At 59.9% G+C, this 16,319-nt stretch overlaps 1 protein-coding gene and 1 long non-coding RNA gene across 4 annotated transcripts in view; one reads left to right on the forward strand and one right to left on the reverse strand.

Moving 5' to 3' along the window:
- The window catches only part of LOC117200509 (uncharacterized), a 71,822-nt gene extending 69,891 nt beyond the window's left edge, over positions 1-1,931 (reverse strand). The window contains exon 1 of the long non-coding RNA XR_007478489.1: positions 1,726-1,931. This is a non-coding gene — a long non-coding RNA (uncharacterized LOC117200509). The remainder of the gene's footprint in view (positions 1-1,725) is intronic.
- Positions 1,932-1,958: 27 nt separating this feature from the next.
- On the forward strand, positions 1,959-12,755 carry BOK (BCL2 family apoptosis regulator BOK). 3 transcript variants are annotated; one of them, XR_007478488.1, is made up of 4 exons: positions 1,959-2,181; positions 4,891-5,019; positions 7,744-8,386; positions 10,833-10,971. XR_007478488.1 is itself a non-coding variant. In XM_004262520.4 (4 exons), the coding sequence occupies exons 1-4, from the start codon at positions 1,959-1,961 to the stop codon at positions 12,122-12,124; spliced, it is 642 nt and encodes a 213-aa protein (XP_004262568.1). In that variant the 3' UTR covers positions 12,125-12,755. The 3 variants fall into 3 exon arrangements, 2 of the variants coding, with proteins under 2 accessions (XP_004262568.1, XP_033279530.1); XM_004262520.4 differs by lacking the exon at positions 7,744-8,386 and adding an exon at positions 11,999-12,755 and having other exon boundaries at positions 10,833-10,996; XM_033423639.2 differs by lacking the exons at positions 7,744-8,386; positions 10,833-10,971 and having other exon boundaries at positions 4,891-7,338.
- Positions 12,756-16,319: the final 3,564 nt, after the last annotated feature.

Genomic DNA, 16,319 nt, shown 5'->3' on the forward strand with positions numbered 1-16,319 from the left:
GACTTCCCTCATGATTATTATTTGACCCACAGATTATTTAGAAGTGTGATATTTAATTTCCAAGTACTTGGAGGCTTTCTGATAGTTTTCCTGTTTTTGAGTTTTAGTTTAATTCATAGAGGACACACTTGTATGATTTCAATCCTTTGAAATTTGTTGAGACTTCATGGCCCAGGATATGGTCTATTTTGTTTAACATCCTATGTGCACACGGAAAGAACATGTATTCAACAGCTGTTGGGTGAAGTGTTGTATGTATGTGAATTAAGGCAAGTGGGTTCATCCTGTTGAGACGTTGACTCAAGGATAGTGAAATAGGGACTTCCCTAGTGGTCCAGTGGTTAAGACTCTGTGCCTCCTAGGCAGGGGCCGTGGGCTCGATCCCTGGTCACGGAACTAAGATCCCACATGCCAAAAAAAAAAGGATAGAGAAATAGACCAGTGGGATAGAAAAGAGTCCAGAACAGATCCTCACATACACAGTCACTTGGTGTATAATGGGGACTCTTCTCCAATTCAGTGGAAAGATGAGGGCCCTTTCAATAACTGATGATGGTCTACAGGATATCCATATAGAAAAAATGAGCTCTGACCCCCTACCACAATATTCACAGGAATTAATTTGTGATCCACCATAGATCTAAATGTGAATGCTAAAACAATTAAGCTTCTAAAAGAAAACACGGGAGAATATCCTAATAAAAAAGCACTAAACATGAGAAAAGATTGATAAATTGCACGTCACTGAGAAAATTCCTGTTCAATATAAGCAACAGCAAACCACAGAATGGCAGAAGGTATTTGCAATACCTTCCATACAATGCAAATCCAAGTACCCACCTCCAATACCAAGCCATGTGTAAGACCAGGGACAGAGCATCCAGAATATATAAAGAACCTCTAGGAATCAATACGATAATGAAGCCGGCTGTGAATCCAGGCGGCTGGTGCCAGAGCCAGGTCCTAATCACTGGGACAGTGGGGGACAGCTCCTGCCCCGTGGCCCTCCTTGAGCGCATACCGGGAACTCGCTCGGTCCTCCTTAAGCGGTGAGGCGGCGGGGAAGCTCTGGCCGTGGCTCCGCCCCGGGGTTGCCTTTCCCTTAGAAGGCAAAGCCCCAAGCCTCGCCTATCGCCCGGCGGAAAGTTGCGCTGTGCTGCCCGCACTCGCCTCGCCCCCGACGCCGCCGCCGGAGCCCCCGTAGGGCCCGAGACCCCGCGCCCTCAGCGCTCCAGCCCGGCTCAGGCGTGGACAGGGCGGGCGCCGGGGCGGGGCGCGCGTCCTCGCCAGTTTGAATGGAAGGATCCAGATCTGCGGAGACGGCGGCCAGCAGATACTGAGGCCAGCGCTCCTCCCCAGCCCCCGCGCCCGAGACATGCGGCGGGAGAGGTGAGCAGGGCGGGTCGCGCCATGGGAACGGGGAGGCCGGGGACAAACACCGAGGACGGCGAGGCGCGGAGGTGGGTGGTGGCCCCGGACGCTGGGCCGGGCCGGGGTCCCGGCTGCCGCCGGTTGGGAGCAGGTCGGGCCATGCCCCCCGCCCACGCCTCCGCCACCCGCGCACTCGTCTTCGAGCGCGGGCACGGCGGCCCCAGAGCCAATCGCCATTTCCCCGAGGTCCTTCCTATCCCCGGCACCCGTGGGGATCTTTGTGATTGAGTTCGGCATCTAAAAGAAGGTGACACCGCGCTTTTAAAGATTTGGGGCACAAACAGGAACGCTTACCCGCAGCTGGCCGAAGCCCTTCCCCAGAGCCGCGCCGGCCCGGCCTCCCTGTGCGCTCCGGCCCGGCGCACGCACGCGATCTAGGCGCACGCCGCGCCCCTTCCACGCTCCCCGCTACCCGCCGTTGTCGCGCGGCCGACCTTCCCCTCCGCCAGCCAGGCCGGGGCGGCGGGGCGGGCCCGTCTGAGCACCCTCTGCCCGCAGGTGCGGCGCCCCCCGCCCGCGTCCCCGCCATGGAGGTGCTGCGGCGCTCCTCAGTCTTCGCCGCCGAGATCATGGACGCCTTTGACCGCTCGCCCACCGACAAGGAGCTGGTGGCCCAGGCCAAGGCGCTCGGCCGGGAGTTCGTGCACGCGCGGCTGCTGCGCGCCGGCCTCGCCTGGAGCGCGCCGGAGCGCGCCGCGCCCGCCCCCGGCGGCCGCCTGGCCGAAGTGTGCACGGTGCTGCTGCGCCTGGGTGAGTGCGGGCCTCGGCGGGCGGGATCCCAGGCTTACCCTCCAAAGCCGGCCAGCGGGGCGGCCCCGCTGCGCCTCGGGGTACAGCTGTCCCTGCACTGGCCCGCCCGCCGGTGACCGCGCCGGCACCCGCCCCTGCTGGGCCTCGGTCTCCCCTCTGGGGCAGAGAAGGGGCTGGTCCGGTGTGCCCTGAGTAACCCGGCGCACAAGGCGGGTGCACCCAGACCGATGATCCCTCCAGCACCCCACTCTTCCAGTCCCCCCTCAGGCTCGCCTGTGCACCCGCCAAAGACCTCCCCGCATTTGCCTGCTCAGCCCGGATTTCTGACACTCTGGCCATAAAGGATAGACAGCTCCGGGAAGAATGATGTTTTGGTGGCTAAACTTCCTGAGTGACCCTTGTGCTCAGCTGGGCACAAAAATCCTTTGTCGGACCACGTGTCCTGCTGTTTGTTTTGGAGAATAGGTCCTTGCAGTTACTGGCGCAAATCCTGCCGTGGGTCGCTCTTCTCTCGATTAGGAGGCCTCTTAGGGCTCCCGGCGAAACTCAGTGCCCCAGGAGGGCTGAGCCACTGCGAGGCTAGGCAGCCCAGGGTCTCACCTGGGCGCTGGCTGAGTGGGCGTCTGGGGGTACTTGACTGTGGGGTCGCACACAGCCCGGTAACCGCCTCCACCTTCTCCAAGGACCCCAGAGGGGGACGGACCGGCCCAGCTGACTCAGTCAGTCCACCTCTCCACGGGGACTGAGGCTGCCCAGCCCTGCCCCATCCAGTGTGACACTTCCACCCCAAGCGTGTGCACACGGGGAGGTGTGGCAGTGCAGATGGAGCCCTGACCAGGTGGCTCTCCAGGGGAGCCCTGGTTGGAGGGAACGCCCTGTGAAAGCGGACGCCCTCCCCTCCTCAGGCTGGCTTGCGCGTCTGCTTGCCGTGTTTTGTGTGGACCCTGGGGGCAGGGTTGTGTAGACCTGGCCTGCACAGGAGTGTTGGGGTCCAGGGGAGACACACAGATGCCGAGGGGCCATTGCAGAGGGCTGCCAGGGGGGCGGTGTCCCGCCTGGGTCTCAGGGGAGGGGAACAAGTGGGGTTTGGGGGATCAGCCAGAGGCCCAGAGTGCCTGGACTCCCCTGAGGTCAGCGCCCGAGCCACCTCTTCCATTTGGGCTGTGGGGACAACACTGGGGGAGCACTCCAGAGGGTCCTGGTGAATATGGTGTCTTGACCTCCCAAGAGCCCCTGGAGTGGCCAGGAGGAGATCCTGCCTCTGCCCTGCCTGCCCCCAGCTCCATCTCCTTGCCTGCGAGCAGCGGCTCGGGGCTGCCTCTACCTTGGGCCCGGGGTCCCTACTGTTTGAACTTTCTGAAAAGCCCTGCTTTGGGCTCTGCTAATCAGACTGGGCCGGTATCTGTCCCTTCAACACTGTGACCTCAGACCCGGAGAGCCTGGGATGCTTCCGGCCAGGGCTGGAGGAGCAGAGTCCGGCCAAGTGCCCTGCGCTGGCCCTCTCAGGGGCCAGGCCTTCAGGCCCTCCTCCAGCATCCGGCCTCATCACGGCCAGTCCCTGGGGTTCAGTTCCTGCGAGATGGCTAAGGGGACCCTGGAGGGAGATGGCTTGAACCACCAAAGCATCCGCCCTTGCAGCTGCTCAGCGTGACCGCCCCTTCCCCACCAGTCATGGCCTGGAGCTGTCTCCCTGTCCCCAGCGTACCCCCAGTTCCTCCCGAGCACAGACGCCCCGCTCCTGGAGCAGCAGCAAACAGGAAGAGGCCCGGGTCGAGTTGGGGTCAGTCCCCAGTAGACCCCGGGGTCTGTATGTGGGAACAGCCAGGCCAGCCCTGGGAGTTTCCATGCTCCCTCCCGCATCGTTCTGCCAGCCTCCCCGCAGTCCTCCTCTGGTTCCAGATCTTAATTAATTAGATGGAGTGCATCTGGCCCCATGGGTGACTCGGAGCCCTTATCGCCTGGACTTCCAGTCGGAAGCGTTTTCCTGTTTGCTTTGGCGGAGAGGCGGCTGGGTTGGGGGATGCCCAGTCCGAGGGCTGTGTGGGATTCCCGGCACGTGACTGCCAGGGGCGCTGCAGCGGGCACACGTGCAGGCAGCACCCTTGACAGGGCCTCCCGCTGCCACGTGTGGCCGCCCCATCCAGATACCCCTGCTTGGCCCCAGGAGCCGAGGTCTGACCCTGTGTGGTGCTGGCGGCCCCGGGTAGTGGCTCCTTTTCTTGGTTCACTGAATGGTGCTGGCGCCTGAGCGAGGACACTCCTGTGAGGCAGCAGCCGGGCTCCCCACCGGTGTGGGGTCGCTGGCACAGTCCACACCCATGTCGGGCTGGCTGCTTGCCTGTCAGACTACCGCCCTCCCATGCAGCTGGCTGTGGGCTGTGAGTCACTGGTCAGGCACTGCTGGGGTGCCCGCCCCACTGGCCCAGCCGGCTCTGCCCTGGGGGGAGGGTGGGCGTGGCTGGCTCGGCAGAGGGGACAGGCCCCAGAGGCAGGTCTGGGGGTGCCCACCGCACCTCCCTGGTCTTGTCCCCGGGGGTTCTGGGGGTGGTGTCTCGTGGGTGGGCATGTGACAGGTCGAGGGGTCAGGAATAGGGCTGGGATCAGGGTCCCCAGCTGTGGCCACAGGCTGAGGAGTGGGCTGGCCCCAGGCCCGCGTGGGCCCCACACCCCGTGGGTGTGACCACCTCTGACCCGCCTGTGTGACCGCAGCGGACGAGCTGGAGCTGATCCGGCCCAGCGTCTACCGCAACGTGGCCCGCCAGCTGAACATCCCCCTGCAGTCCGAGACCGTGGTGACCGACGCCTTCCTGGCTGTGGCGGCCCAGATCGTTTCTGCAGGTAGGCCTGTGTGTCCAGGGGGCCCACACTGCTGGCATGGCTCAGGGTCTGTGGGTCAGGGCCGGGGCTGCAGCGCTGGGTGGGCTCTCAGGGAAGCCTCCCTGGGTCCAAGGACAGTGGGCCTCTTGTGCGGTCCTGGGGCTGCAGTGACCGGAAGCCCTGTCTGGGCTGCATGTCCCAGGCTGCCAGTTGGTGCTGACTGTTGGCTGGAGTGGGGTGGGGCTGTTCTGCGTGTGGCAGTACGTGTCCTGTGGGGCTTGGGCTCTCATGGCGTGGCCGCAGGTCGCAAGCAGCCCAAGTGGGCGCCGCCAGGCTCTTTTGACGTAAGAAGTTGCCGTGTCACTGAGCCTGAGTCTGTTGGTCAGAGGCAGGTCGCAGAACAGCCCCCACAGTGGGAGGGGTGCACTAGGGTGGGAGTCCCTGGTGGAGCGGCTCACCGGCACACGTTTGGAGAATGTTGACACACCTGTCTCACCCGGCTGGCCCGCAGTCACCTGTGGATCTCCCGGAGCCTCCACCTGGGCCCTAGGAGCAGGTGACGTCTGCCCCTCCTCCGTGTGCCCTCGCCCTGAGTTCAGCTCGTGCTGCTTCCGGTCTGCACACCTGCCTCCAGGCTCCCAGGAAACTCTAGGACTCATCCCCCAAAACCCCCTCTCGTTCCCCCGCCGCCTCCTGGGACCTGCTGGGCTCCCTGAGGTCCACAGACCTTGTCTCCCCACCCGTGACCTCGTGCCCTGTTCTGGCGCCCCTGCCCTGCGTGTCCACCTTGGTCCTGTGTCCTGGTACGTAGCAGGTGCCAGGCGCTGCTGGCCATCAGGTGACCGAAGCCCCCAGCCCAGTGCAGCACCTGCCCCATCAGCCGATCCCACCGAGGTTTCCCTAGCACTGTCTGGCGCTGCCCTGGGCCTGGGGACCCTGTGATGGACGGGATGGCCAGTCCCAGCCCTCAAGGAGGGGGACTTGGGGGCCCCAGAGCCAGAGTGTTCCCGGGGCGCATCCTGGTGGAGTGGGGGTGTGAGTGGCCACGTGGCATCGAGGGTGGGAAGGGCTTTGGGGAGGACGGGCCCCTTCTGCGAGGCGGCTTTGGGTCTGTCGTCGACCAGCGGCGTGACCTTGGAACACCCCTTGCCGTTCCTTAGCCATCGGATGGTTGGGACGGCAGCAGGGCTTTGGGGCAGAGGGCGCTGGGAGCCACAGTCCCACCCCATGGGGGACCTCCGCCCACCGGCAGAAGAAAGGAGGCCGGTGGAGGGGCTGGGGCTGCCGCATCCCATCAGAGGGCCCCCAGCCCGCTGACCGCACCCTCTGGGTGTTGCCCTGCACTGTCCCCTCTCGGGGAGGCCCCTCCGACCCCTGGTGGGCAGGCTGGCGTGGCAGGGACGCGGGACCCCCGGCTGCAGGACCCAGCCTCCAGGGCGTCACTGGGTGGCCAGGACTTCACGGGGGAGTGCCTGGGAGGGAGGGGGCTGGTGAGAGGCGTGGGATGCCCAGGAGGTCTGGCAGTCCTGACCCGGGTGCCCTCGCGGTGACCTGGGCAGGCCGGGGAAGGGAGCTGACAGCCGCCCTGGGCCCTCCCTGGGCTCCCGTCAGGCCTGACGCTGGCGCGTGGGTGGCCGCCGGTGTCTGTCTCCGCTGGCGCGTGGGCGGGCGGCTGGCTTAGAGCGAGGGCTGGCTTTAAAAGGAAGGGTCATCTCTGAGAATGCGGCTGCGGCCGCTGGTGTTCGGGACTGAGGGGGCGGGGGGCGGCTGGGCCCCGGGGAGGTGGCTGGTGTGTGGGCAGGGACAGAGGGCGGGCAGCCGGGACGAAGCGCCCACCCCTGCCTGCCCCGCTTGCTCAGTGCCGGACGGGCCGGAGACGTGCCCAGAAGGGCTCTGGGTTCTGGAAGGACGAGGCGGGGGCTGGGGCAGGGCGGGGAGGAAGGTGTGGCCGTGATGAATGGGCACAGGGTACCAGTGGCTTCTTTCACTTGGGGAGTTCAGTTTAAAGCCCGTGATTTTTCGCTTGAAACCAGAGCAGGATGTACTTCTCTGCGATCAAGCATCCCCGCCCCACCCAGCTGGCCCTACCCTTTTCTCGTGGTGGCCTCCACACCGCCACCTGCCCCTCTGGTGCTTTGGGACGCCCAGACCCTCATGGGCTCTGTGACCTGCAGGTGGTTCTTAACCTCTGTGGACCTCAGAGCCACCTGAAAGGGGAGCAGGGACAGGCTCCGTGGAGCACAGGGCTGCGGGCCGCCCCTTGTGCTGCTGACGGGCTCTCAGTCCACCCCCCGACCAGCCCGTGGCTGCCGCACGCACCCTCCCGCTTCCTGCCCACCCGAGGTCTCCCTTCACCCCTTGTTCATCCCAGCCTTCCCGGTCCTCAGGCCCTCTTGCCACCAGGCAAGCTCCAGCCATCAGATGCTTGCCGGCCCTGCCCGTCTCTGCCCGCAGACTCTCCCAAGCAGCTGGGTCTTGCACGCGCTGACCCCCCGGGCTGGATATTCCTCCCCCTTGTCGTCCCGGCCGGCCCCTCACCTGCTCTGGCTGTAGCCGGTGACGTGCACGGCTCGAGGACTGCAGGGCAGGGTTCCAGGTGGCCTCCCCACGTGGCTGAGCCCCTGCGAAGGCAGAGGCAGGGGGCGCTGCTCCAGGCTGCGTCTTGGCTGCGGGCGCTTCTCGGTTCCCTTCAGTGGAAAAACTGAAAGTTGGCAAGTGTTTTCATTTTTTTCTTCTCATTACAAGAGCAAAATATTTCACCACGGAAAGATCAGAAAACACATGAGATAAAGAACTCTCAGAAATCAGTACTAAAAAGACCACCTCACTTTAAAAAGAGCAAAGGGTCTGAATGGACATCTCTTCAAGGAAGATGTATGAACAGCCAGTACGTGCATGAGAAGTTGCTCAGTATCATCAGTCACCAGGGAAAACACCCATCAAACCACAACAAGATGCCACCTCGCGCCCACTGGGGCACTCAAGGCAAAACTTCAGAGAACTCAGCACGGGTGAGGCTGTGAAGAGTCAGGGCGTGAAGTGGTCTGGCAGCTTCTCCAATGGTAACTCTGATGGGGTCACCCCCTGACCCGGCAGTTCCGCTCCTCGGTTTTGACCCCTGAGAAAGGAAGCCACATGTCCACACAAGGGCTTGCACACGAGTGTTCAGAGCCGCGTATCCCCACGGCCGGAGGGGCCAACAGCCCACGTGCTCTTTTCCCGACGGGTGGTCCATCCACTCGATGGAACGTTATTCGGCCGTAACAAGGAATGAGGTGCTCACACCAGGACAGCACGGAGGAACCTTGAAAACATTTTGCTCAGTGAACGGAGTCAGACACAAAGTGGGACCTACTGTGTGACTGCATTCGTGAAACGTCCAGAACAGGTAATCCACAGAGACAGAGTAGATTAGAGGTTACCAGGGCTGGGGTGACAGGGGCGTGGTGCTCCTGGGGACAGTGATTTGGAGTGAAAATGTCTGCAATTCGATAGTGGTGGTGGTTGTACAACATTGTCAATATGCTAAAAACACTGGATCTCACACTTTAAAAGGATGAATTTACGCTAGTGAAATTATATCTCCGTAAAAAAGAACACAAAGACCTCAAAGAAAATAGGACATACCTGAGCCCCACCTCCCAGAGACCACCCTGCCGGCACCTTCCGGACCAGGGCTTTCCTCTCCAGGTAAAACATGGCCATCACGTGGAGCTCACCTCTCCACACAGCACCGCAGAACGCGTGTTCATTCTCTTGATCCCCGCCCTGCCATGCTGACCCTTCACCTGTCCCCTGGTGGTGGTGGGTACCTGCAGGACGCCAAGCCTGGGGGTGCCAAGGGCACAGCTGTGAGCAGCACAGAGCCCGCCAGGGCTGGCACCCACGAGCAGTTGGTCAATAGGGAGCGTGGTGTGACGGCAGCGTCACCAGGACCTGATGCCATCACGGTCTGCGTGGCCCTTAGAGGGAGGACCTTGGGCAGAGCCCTGGGGGTGAGGGAGCCCTGCAGGCAGCGGTGAGGCTGGAATAGCACGCATGAGGCCAGGTCGCAGGACAAGGGGGCCTCAGAGGGGCCAGCAGCCAGCTCAGGTGGGACTTCAGACTTGGATCTACTTTGAAGGAGATGGGAAGGGACAGTAACAGGAGGGTTGGGGAGTGGCCTGGCCTGATTTACGGGGTTTTAAAATTTTCGTTGAGGTGAAATTCACATGACGTACAATTAACCATTTTATTTATTTATTATTTATTGGCTACACCACGCGGCATGTGGGATCTTAGTTCCCCGACCAAGGATTGAACCCATTCCCCCTGCAGTGGAAGCACAGAGTCCTAACCACTAGACCACCAGGGAAGTCCCAGTTAACCATTTTAAAGTGTATGATTCAGTGGCGTTGAATGCATGCACAGTATCGTGCAACCACCACCTCTCCAAGTTCTTTGCCAGTGGGAAGAACACCCATTCCCATTAGGCTGTCACTGCCTGGCCCCCTCCTGCAGCCCCCAGGGACCACTGGTCTGCTTTCTGTCTCCACGGATCTGACAGTCCTGCACATCTCATAGGAATGGACTCATACGATGCGTGCGGCCTTTCAAGTCTGCCTCTTTCACTGAGCGCGATGTTTTCAAGGTTCATCAGGTTGTGGCCCTGTCAGCGCTTCCTTCCACTTTGAGGCCAAATATCATTCCGCTGTGTGGCTGGACCACATTGTGCTTTTCCACTCACTGCTTATTTACGTTTTGTCATTTCCACCTTTTGGCGACTGTGAACAGGGATTCATTCGCACTGACTTGTGCTCTTATGACAGACTGTCCCAGCTGTGGTGTGAACATGGGTTGAGGGGCATGCTTTCTCCCTGCCTGTGCTGCTTCCTTCTAGGACTCAGGCGGGGCACCCACGTTTGTGTCCTTTCACAGGTGGTGCTGGGTGCCCTCCAGCTGTCTTTTGCATCACAGTTACCAGGCTGCAGAGTTACATGGATCTTCACATTGCCACTTGGAATTTTGTCTGATAGACTATAATTTACATCGCGTTCTAATGTACACTTCTTTGTTTATCGGTGAGGGTGAGCATCTTTCATGTGTCTAGTGTACTGTTAATGCTTCTTATTTTGTGAATCAGCCGTTTGTATTCTGTGTTCGTATTTCTTTTGAAAGGTTTCTCTCTTTTTCTCATTGATTTATAAAATCTCTTTCTATATTAAGGAACCTTATACAACTGGCAAGCACTGTTCCCCAGACTGTCATTCATCTGTCTTTCCTCCCAGGTGGGCTCCATCTCAGTTCTGCCCCCAGTAGCTTGGTGGTCTGGGCAAGGCCATTCCTCCCGGGGCCTCAGCTTCTTTACATGGAGAACATCCTCTGTCCTCGCAGGGCTGTGCTGGGGGCAGGCGCAGATGGAAGCTGCTTCCTGTTTATCACATCCAGTGCCGAGTCACTGAGCCCCCTTGACCTGCTCAGCCTCCTCTTTGCCTTTCTGCTCCATCACCTCCTCCAGCAGATACTGGGCTGTGCAGGGTCATCGCCAGGCCCTGGCCCAGGTGTGCAGGTGTGTAACGCAGGCTCGAGACATCCCCGCCTGAGAACGACGTGTGACGGTGGCAGGACTGACCTGCAGCAGATGGTGGCTGGGACTCGCACAGCCGCCAGCTGACCGAGCTCCCCGTCTGGTGGGAGCTGTGGGTTGAGGCTGCCCCGGGTGTCGACCCCAGTCACCAGCGGAATGGCAGGGGTGTGGCTCAGAAAGGCTCAGCCCCCTCACGTGACCCTGCGGGCTGGCCTCGAGCTGGGTCTTGGTGGCCTTTGGTGACCAGCACCCATCTCTCTCCCTGCAGGAATCACCTGGGGCAAGGTTGTGTCCCTGTACTCAGTGGCTGCGGGGCTGGCCGTGGACTGCGTGCGACAGGCCCAGCCCGCCCTGGTCCACGCCCTCGTTGACTGCCTCGGGGAGTTCGTGCGCAAGACCCTGGCGACCTGGCTGCGGAGACGCGGTGGATGGGTGAGGGAATATGGCAGTGCCAGGAAGGGGGCGGTGGTTGAACGCCTGAGTGCTGGCAGTGGCAGGGGTGATCGGGGCTGGAGGAGGGGCGAGGCCGGGGCTGCCCAGCCCAGGACGGCTCCTGCGGCCCAGCTCCAGTGTGGGCCCTCTGGGTCTGACCACCCCCGACTCCAGAGCTAAAACCCGCCGCCCGCCCCCAGGGATGGTGTCAGAGTCTCCATGTCCCCGATCACCTGGCCAGGCCTCGGGGACTGCGGGGCAGCTGCACCCGTAGGAGAGCTGTTTTCTCCTCTGTAAAATGGATGGTGGGCAAAGGTGTGCAAAGCACACTGGCCGAGGGGACGGAGCTCAGCCTCTGCTGGGACTGGAGCCACGGGGGGTGCGGTGAGGGGCCACTGGGGCTGTGATCTCATCTGAAGGCGGCACTGGGCGGGGGGGTGTCACCTCCTGGATGAGTCACGTGGCTGTGGGCCTCCCGCTGTCCCATCCTGCCATCCTGTCCTGGAGCCCGGCTGAGGCTGGGCACCAGGGCAGCCAGGATGCTGACTGACACCACGGCCAAAGGTTAAGCTGTAGGGATAGTACTTCATTTCTTAGCAGGACTAGAAAGAAATAAGGAAGTAAGGAGTGGCCATTCACTGGGCTTCTGGAAAGCTCAGTTCCTGCTCCTGTGCTAAGGGATTTGTCCTTCCCTGGCACCCCAGGCTCCACGGCATCTGCAGAAGGACACTGGGATGTCAGCAGGTGGCCGAGCTGGTAGCTGGTCCCATGGCTGGGGGCCCAGCAGGCTCCCCTCCCTTCCCTCTCACCATCTGAATCCACCTGTTGGGTCGGGTCCCATGCTGGAGGCTTCCATCCAGCTGGACCACAAGCCTTCCCAAACGGCCTCGAGCATTCCCTCAGGCGACCTGGCTGACCCGGGGTTGGGGCGGGGGGGGGGGGGGGGGGGACAGGCCACACCCTCTCCGCTCCACTCTCTAACTGCCTCCTCGTCCCTCCCAGACGGATGTGCTCAAGTGCGTGGTCAGCACCGACCCCGGCCTCCGCTCCCACTGGCTCGTGGCCGCGCTCTGCAGCTGTGGCCGCTTCCTGAAGGCTGCGTTCTTCATGCTGCTGCCGGAGAGATGAGCTGCTGGCTTGGGCAGGGGCCGCAGCCCGGCCCCCTTACATGGGAGGCCCTCGGCCCCCGAAAGCATCACCCTCCGCCCCACCCAAGCCAGGAAGACCCTCGGAGCCCCGCGTCGAAGCTGGAAGCCCTGCCCTGAGCCCCTCCTCCACAGACCCAGGCCCTCTGGACAGGGAAGAGGGGGGCTTCCTGGCCCTGGAGCTGGGCTTCAGGGCCAACAGGGGCCCTTCCCCATCGTTCCCCCTCCCCTGGAACCCCCGCTGGTCCCCTTCTTTCTAGAGCCAGAAAGTCAGGGTCACGTCCCAGGCCCTGAAGGAAGGGAGCCGGGCCCCATCTGTGTGCGGTTCCCACGTCAGGACATGAGCTGGCCTCGGTCCTCCTGGGCAGGGGGCCTGGACTCTGGGCCTGAAGGTGACTCTCGAGGCCGGAGGAGCTGTGGAGTGTTACTGACTCCGCCCGTGGGGCCTAAGGCTCGTGTGGTGGTTGCTGAACCTGTTTCTAGAGGGAGGGCGTGTCCCCCGCGCACCGGGGTGGGTCTCTGTGTGGCAGGGTCCTGTGGACGCGGGAGCCCACGACCGAGAAGGATGGTGTGTTTGTCCGATCCCAATAAAGTTCCGCAGCCGTGGAGGGTGACCCCGTCTGCTCCTGGTACCTGTCCTGCGACTGCCGGGGACCCGACAGATGGCAGGCCGGCCCGACGTGATGGAGCACAGGCGCACGTCTTCCCTCACCAAGGCCAACTTGTGCTGCCCTGTGCCACACTGGGCCTGCGCGCATATATGCCTGCACGTGCTGCCACCGTGCGTGCACCAGCAGCTGCGCCCCACGTTCCTCAGTCCCCCTCCCCCCCCGCCCCCCGCCTCTGGCCTGGCAGCAGGCACATGGTGCTGGACGCGGCCTCTCTCAGCCCCGGTTCCCTTTCTGTACGACTCAGGGTGGACCAGACGGCCGCTAGGGTCTTCCCTTCCCCATCCAGCCTCCTGGGGAAGAGCCCAAAGGCGAGGTTGCCGTGCACAAGGGGGGGCTGTCCCCCTTCCCCCATCGCCCACCTCCTGGCCCCAGGGCCCCCCACAGGACCCCTCTCCTCAGCTTCCTCCCAGGGGGCGGCCGCCCCTGCAAGCCCATCACCTCTCCAAGCTCTGCCTGCTCTGTCTGCATGGGACCCAGGGGCGCTCGCAGTGGGAAGTCTGGCAGATGACGAGAGGGAAGGAAGGGGGCGGGAGGAGAGGAAGGTCCCTTTGCCACCCTGCTTCCGTCACTAGGATCGATCCCTTGGTACGTCTCCAGCCTGGGAAAGTGATGTTACAGACGCTGAGTCAGGGAGGCCGCAGATTTAAGGTCACTCAGAGAGACCAGGCATCTGCGTGGACATTGGGTTAGAGGCTGCAGTGGAGGAGACACCCCGTTTCCAACAACAACAGAAGATGACATTCCGGGGTATAAACGGAGTGAGAAATGCGAAACCCTACGTGAGGCAAACTCCGAAGGTACCTCAGAGACACCCTGGACTTGGAAGGACAGAAGAAATCCCATGTTCCAGAGGAAAATGATCTCATAAAGAAGACAGTTCTCTAAGTAGCTTTGTAAATTTAACGTAATCCTTATGAAAGTATCAGAATGTTTTTCCCCCTCTGGATCTAAACAGGCTAATTATAAAGTTCATATAGGGCTTCCCTGGTGGCGCAGTGGTTGAGAGTCCGCCTGCCGATGGCAGGGGACGCGGGTTCGTGGTCCGGGAAGATCCCACATGCCGCGGAGCGGCTGGGCCTGTGAGCCATGGCCGCTGAGCCTGCGCGTCTGGAGCCTGTGCTCCGCAACAGGAGAGGCCACAACAGTGAGAGGCCCGCGTACCGCAAAGAAAAAAAAAAAAAAAAGCTCCTATGAGGTGGGGTGGGGGTGGGGGTGGGGGTGGGGGGGAAGGGCAAAAACAGCCGGGAAAACCCTTCAAAGAAGAGAAATGACGAGGGTCTAGGCCTCTGCCTCTGAGTCTGTTGTTGGACCACCAGGCCCCAGGCCAAATGCATGTAGACAGGCAGGCGCAGGGTCACGGGACCCCCAGAGACAGACCCCTGTGCCTGGAGAACCAAGTCCATGATGAGGTGGGAAGAGCCGGGCTTGTGAGCAAATGTGACAAACCAGTTAACACTCAGAGACCAAATCGAATGCGTATGTCACATTAGACACAAAACAAATTCCAAACGGATCCAACAGCCAAGCATGAAAAATGAAACAAGTTCTAGAAACAATGGGTGAATTTCTTCCTAACTGGGGAGTGAGCAGAATCTTCCTCAACATGATTTAAAATCCAGGAGCAAGAAAAGACAAAATACTTTCTGGGAAAAAAACAATAACATTTAACATTTTCAAAAGTATCTGCACCTTGAGACAGGAAGCAAGGGCGGGGGGTGGGTGGGGTGGGTAGGGAGTGGGAGTGGCTTAATGGGTACGGGGTTTCTCCTTGGGGTGACAGAAGTGTCCTGGAAGTAGACAGCGTTGATGGTTGCATGACACTGGGAATGTACTAAATACCACTCAACTGTACACCTGTGGACACTGTGGAAGAGTGAAGTTCATGCTGTAACCGTGCATTTCACCTCCATGAAAGGTGGTCATTGAAAATCAGGAATACTAGGATTAATGTTTATAATTCACAAGAACTTAAAAGCTTCGAAAGTCGAGAAGAAAAAGACAAAAAAAGAGAAATGCAGGGACTTCCCTGGTGGTCCGGTGGTTAACACTCCACGCTTCTTCCACTGCAGGGGGTGCGGGTTCAATCCCTGGTTGGGGAACTAAGATCCCGAATGCGGTGTGGCACAACCAAAAATAGAAATGCGTGCAGGATCTCATTGCTCACCGATCAGGTTGGCCCAGATCCAAATCTGACAACAGACTCTTGTTGGTGGAGGCAAGTCCCCTCACACAACACTGCTGGGAAGCAAAATGGCACAGTCCCTGGGGGAGGGGCAACACTTGGACAAGTCATAGATGCATTTACCCTCGGACTGGCTACCTCTGGAAATCTATCCCAGAGCTACGCTGGCCAAAGTCCAAAATGCCATGTACATAAAGTTATTCATTGTGACATTATTTGATCAGCAAAAGACTGGAAACAACCCAGATGCCCAGCATCAGGGTGTCTGCTGGATAAACCATGGCAGGGCTGCCTGGTGGGGCACTCAGCAGCTGGGCTATACACCCACGTGAAGCAAAATTTATCTTGTTTTACACTTTCAAAAAATAAATTATTTATTTATGTTTATTCATTTATTTTTGGCTGGGTTGGGTCTTCGTTGCTGCACGCGGGCTTTCTCTAGTTGCAGTGAGCAGGGGCTACTCTTTGTTGAGGTGTGCGGGCTTCTCATTGCGGTGGCTTCTCTTGTTGCGGAGCACGGGCTCTAGGTGCACGGGCTTCAGTAGCTGTGGCACGTGAGCTCAGTAGTTGTGGCTCGCGGGCTCTAGAGCGCAGGCTCAGTAGTTGGGGTGCACGGGCTTAGTTGCTCCACGGCATGTGGGATCTTCCCCGACCAGGGCTCGAACCCATGTCCCCTGCACTGGCAGGCGGATTCTTAACCACTGTGCCACCAGGGAAGTCCCTTGTTTTAAACTTTTGACAATAGGGTCACGTAGGATGTTCTGCATAAGCAAAGCTAACTTAAGAAAACAGTCAACTTTAAAAAATTAAACAAATGAGTTTCTCTATCAAGTTGGTGACACAAGCACCCAGAGGAATCAATTATTCCAACTATATTTTAACTTTACATCTTCAATGAAAAAGCTGTAAAAACAACAGCAAAAACGGAAACTTCAGGGCTTCCCTGGTGGCGCAGTGGTTGAGAGTCCGCCTGCCGATGCGGGGGACGCGGGTTCGTGCCCCGGTCCGGGAAGATCCCGCGTGCCGCGGAGTGGCTGGGCCCGTGAGCCATGGCCGCTGAGCCTGCGCGTCCGGAGCCTGTGCTCCGCAATGGGAGAGGCCACAGCAGTGAGGGGCCCGCGTACCGCAAAAAGAAAAAGGAAACTTCAATCAGTAGTCTTATTAATAACAATATTATTATTCTCAAATAATCATACGTATCCTGTAGGAGAAAGCAAATAATGATAAACAGGATTTTCATCTTAAAAGAGGTAAAATCAAAGAATTTAAGTAAAAAATTTTATAATCTTAAAATTTGAATTGGAAACCTAAGTGTGGATGCACAA

The sequence above is a fragment of the Orcinus orca genome, chromosome 7 (assembly GCF_937001465.1).
Source record: "Orcinus orca chromosome 7, mOrcOrc1.1, whole genome shotgun sequence".
NCBI lineage: Eukaryota > Metazoa > Chordata > Mammalia > Artiodactyla > Delphinidae > Orcinus > Orcinus orca.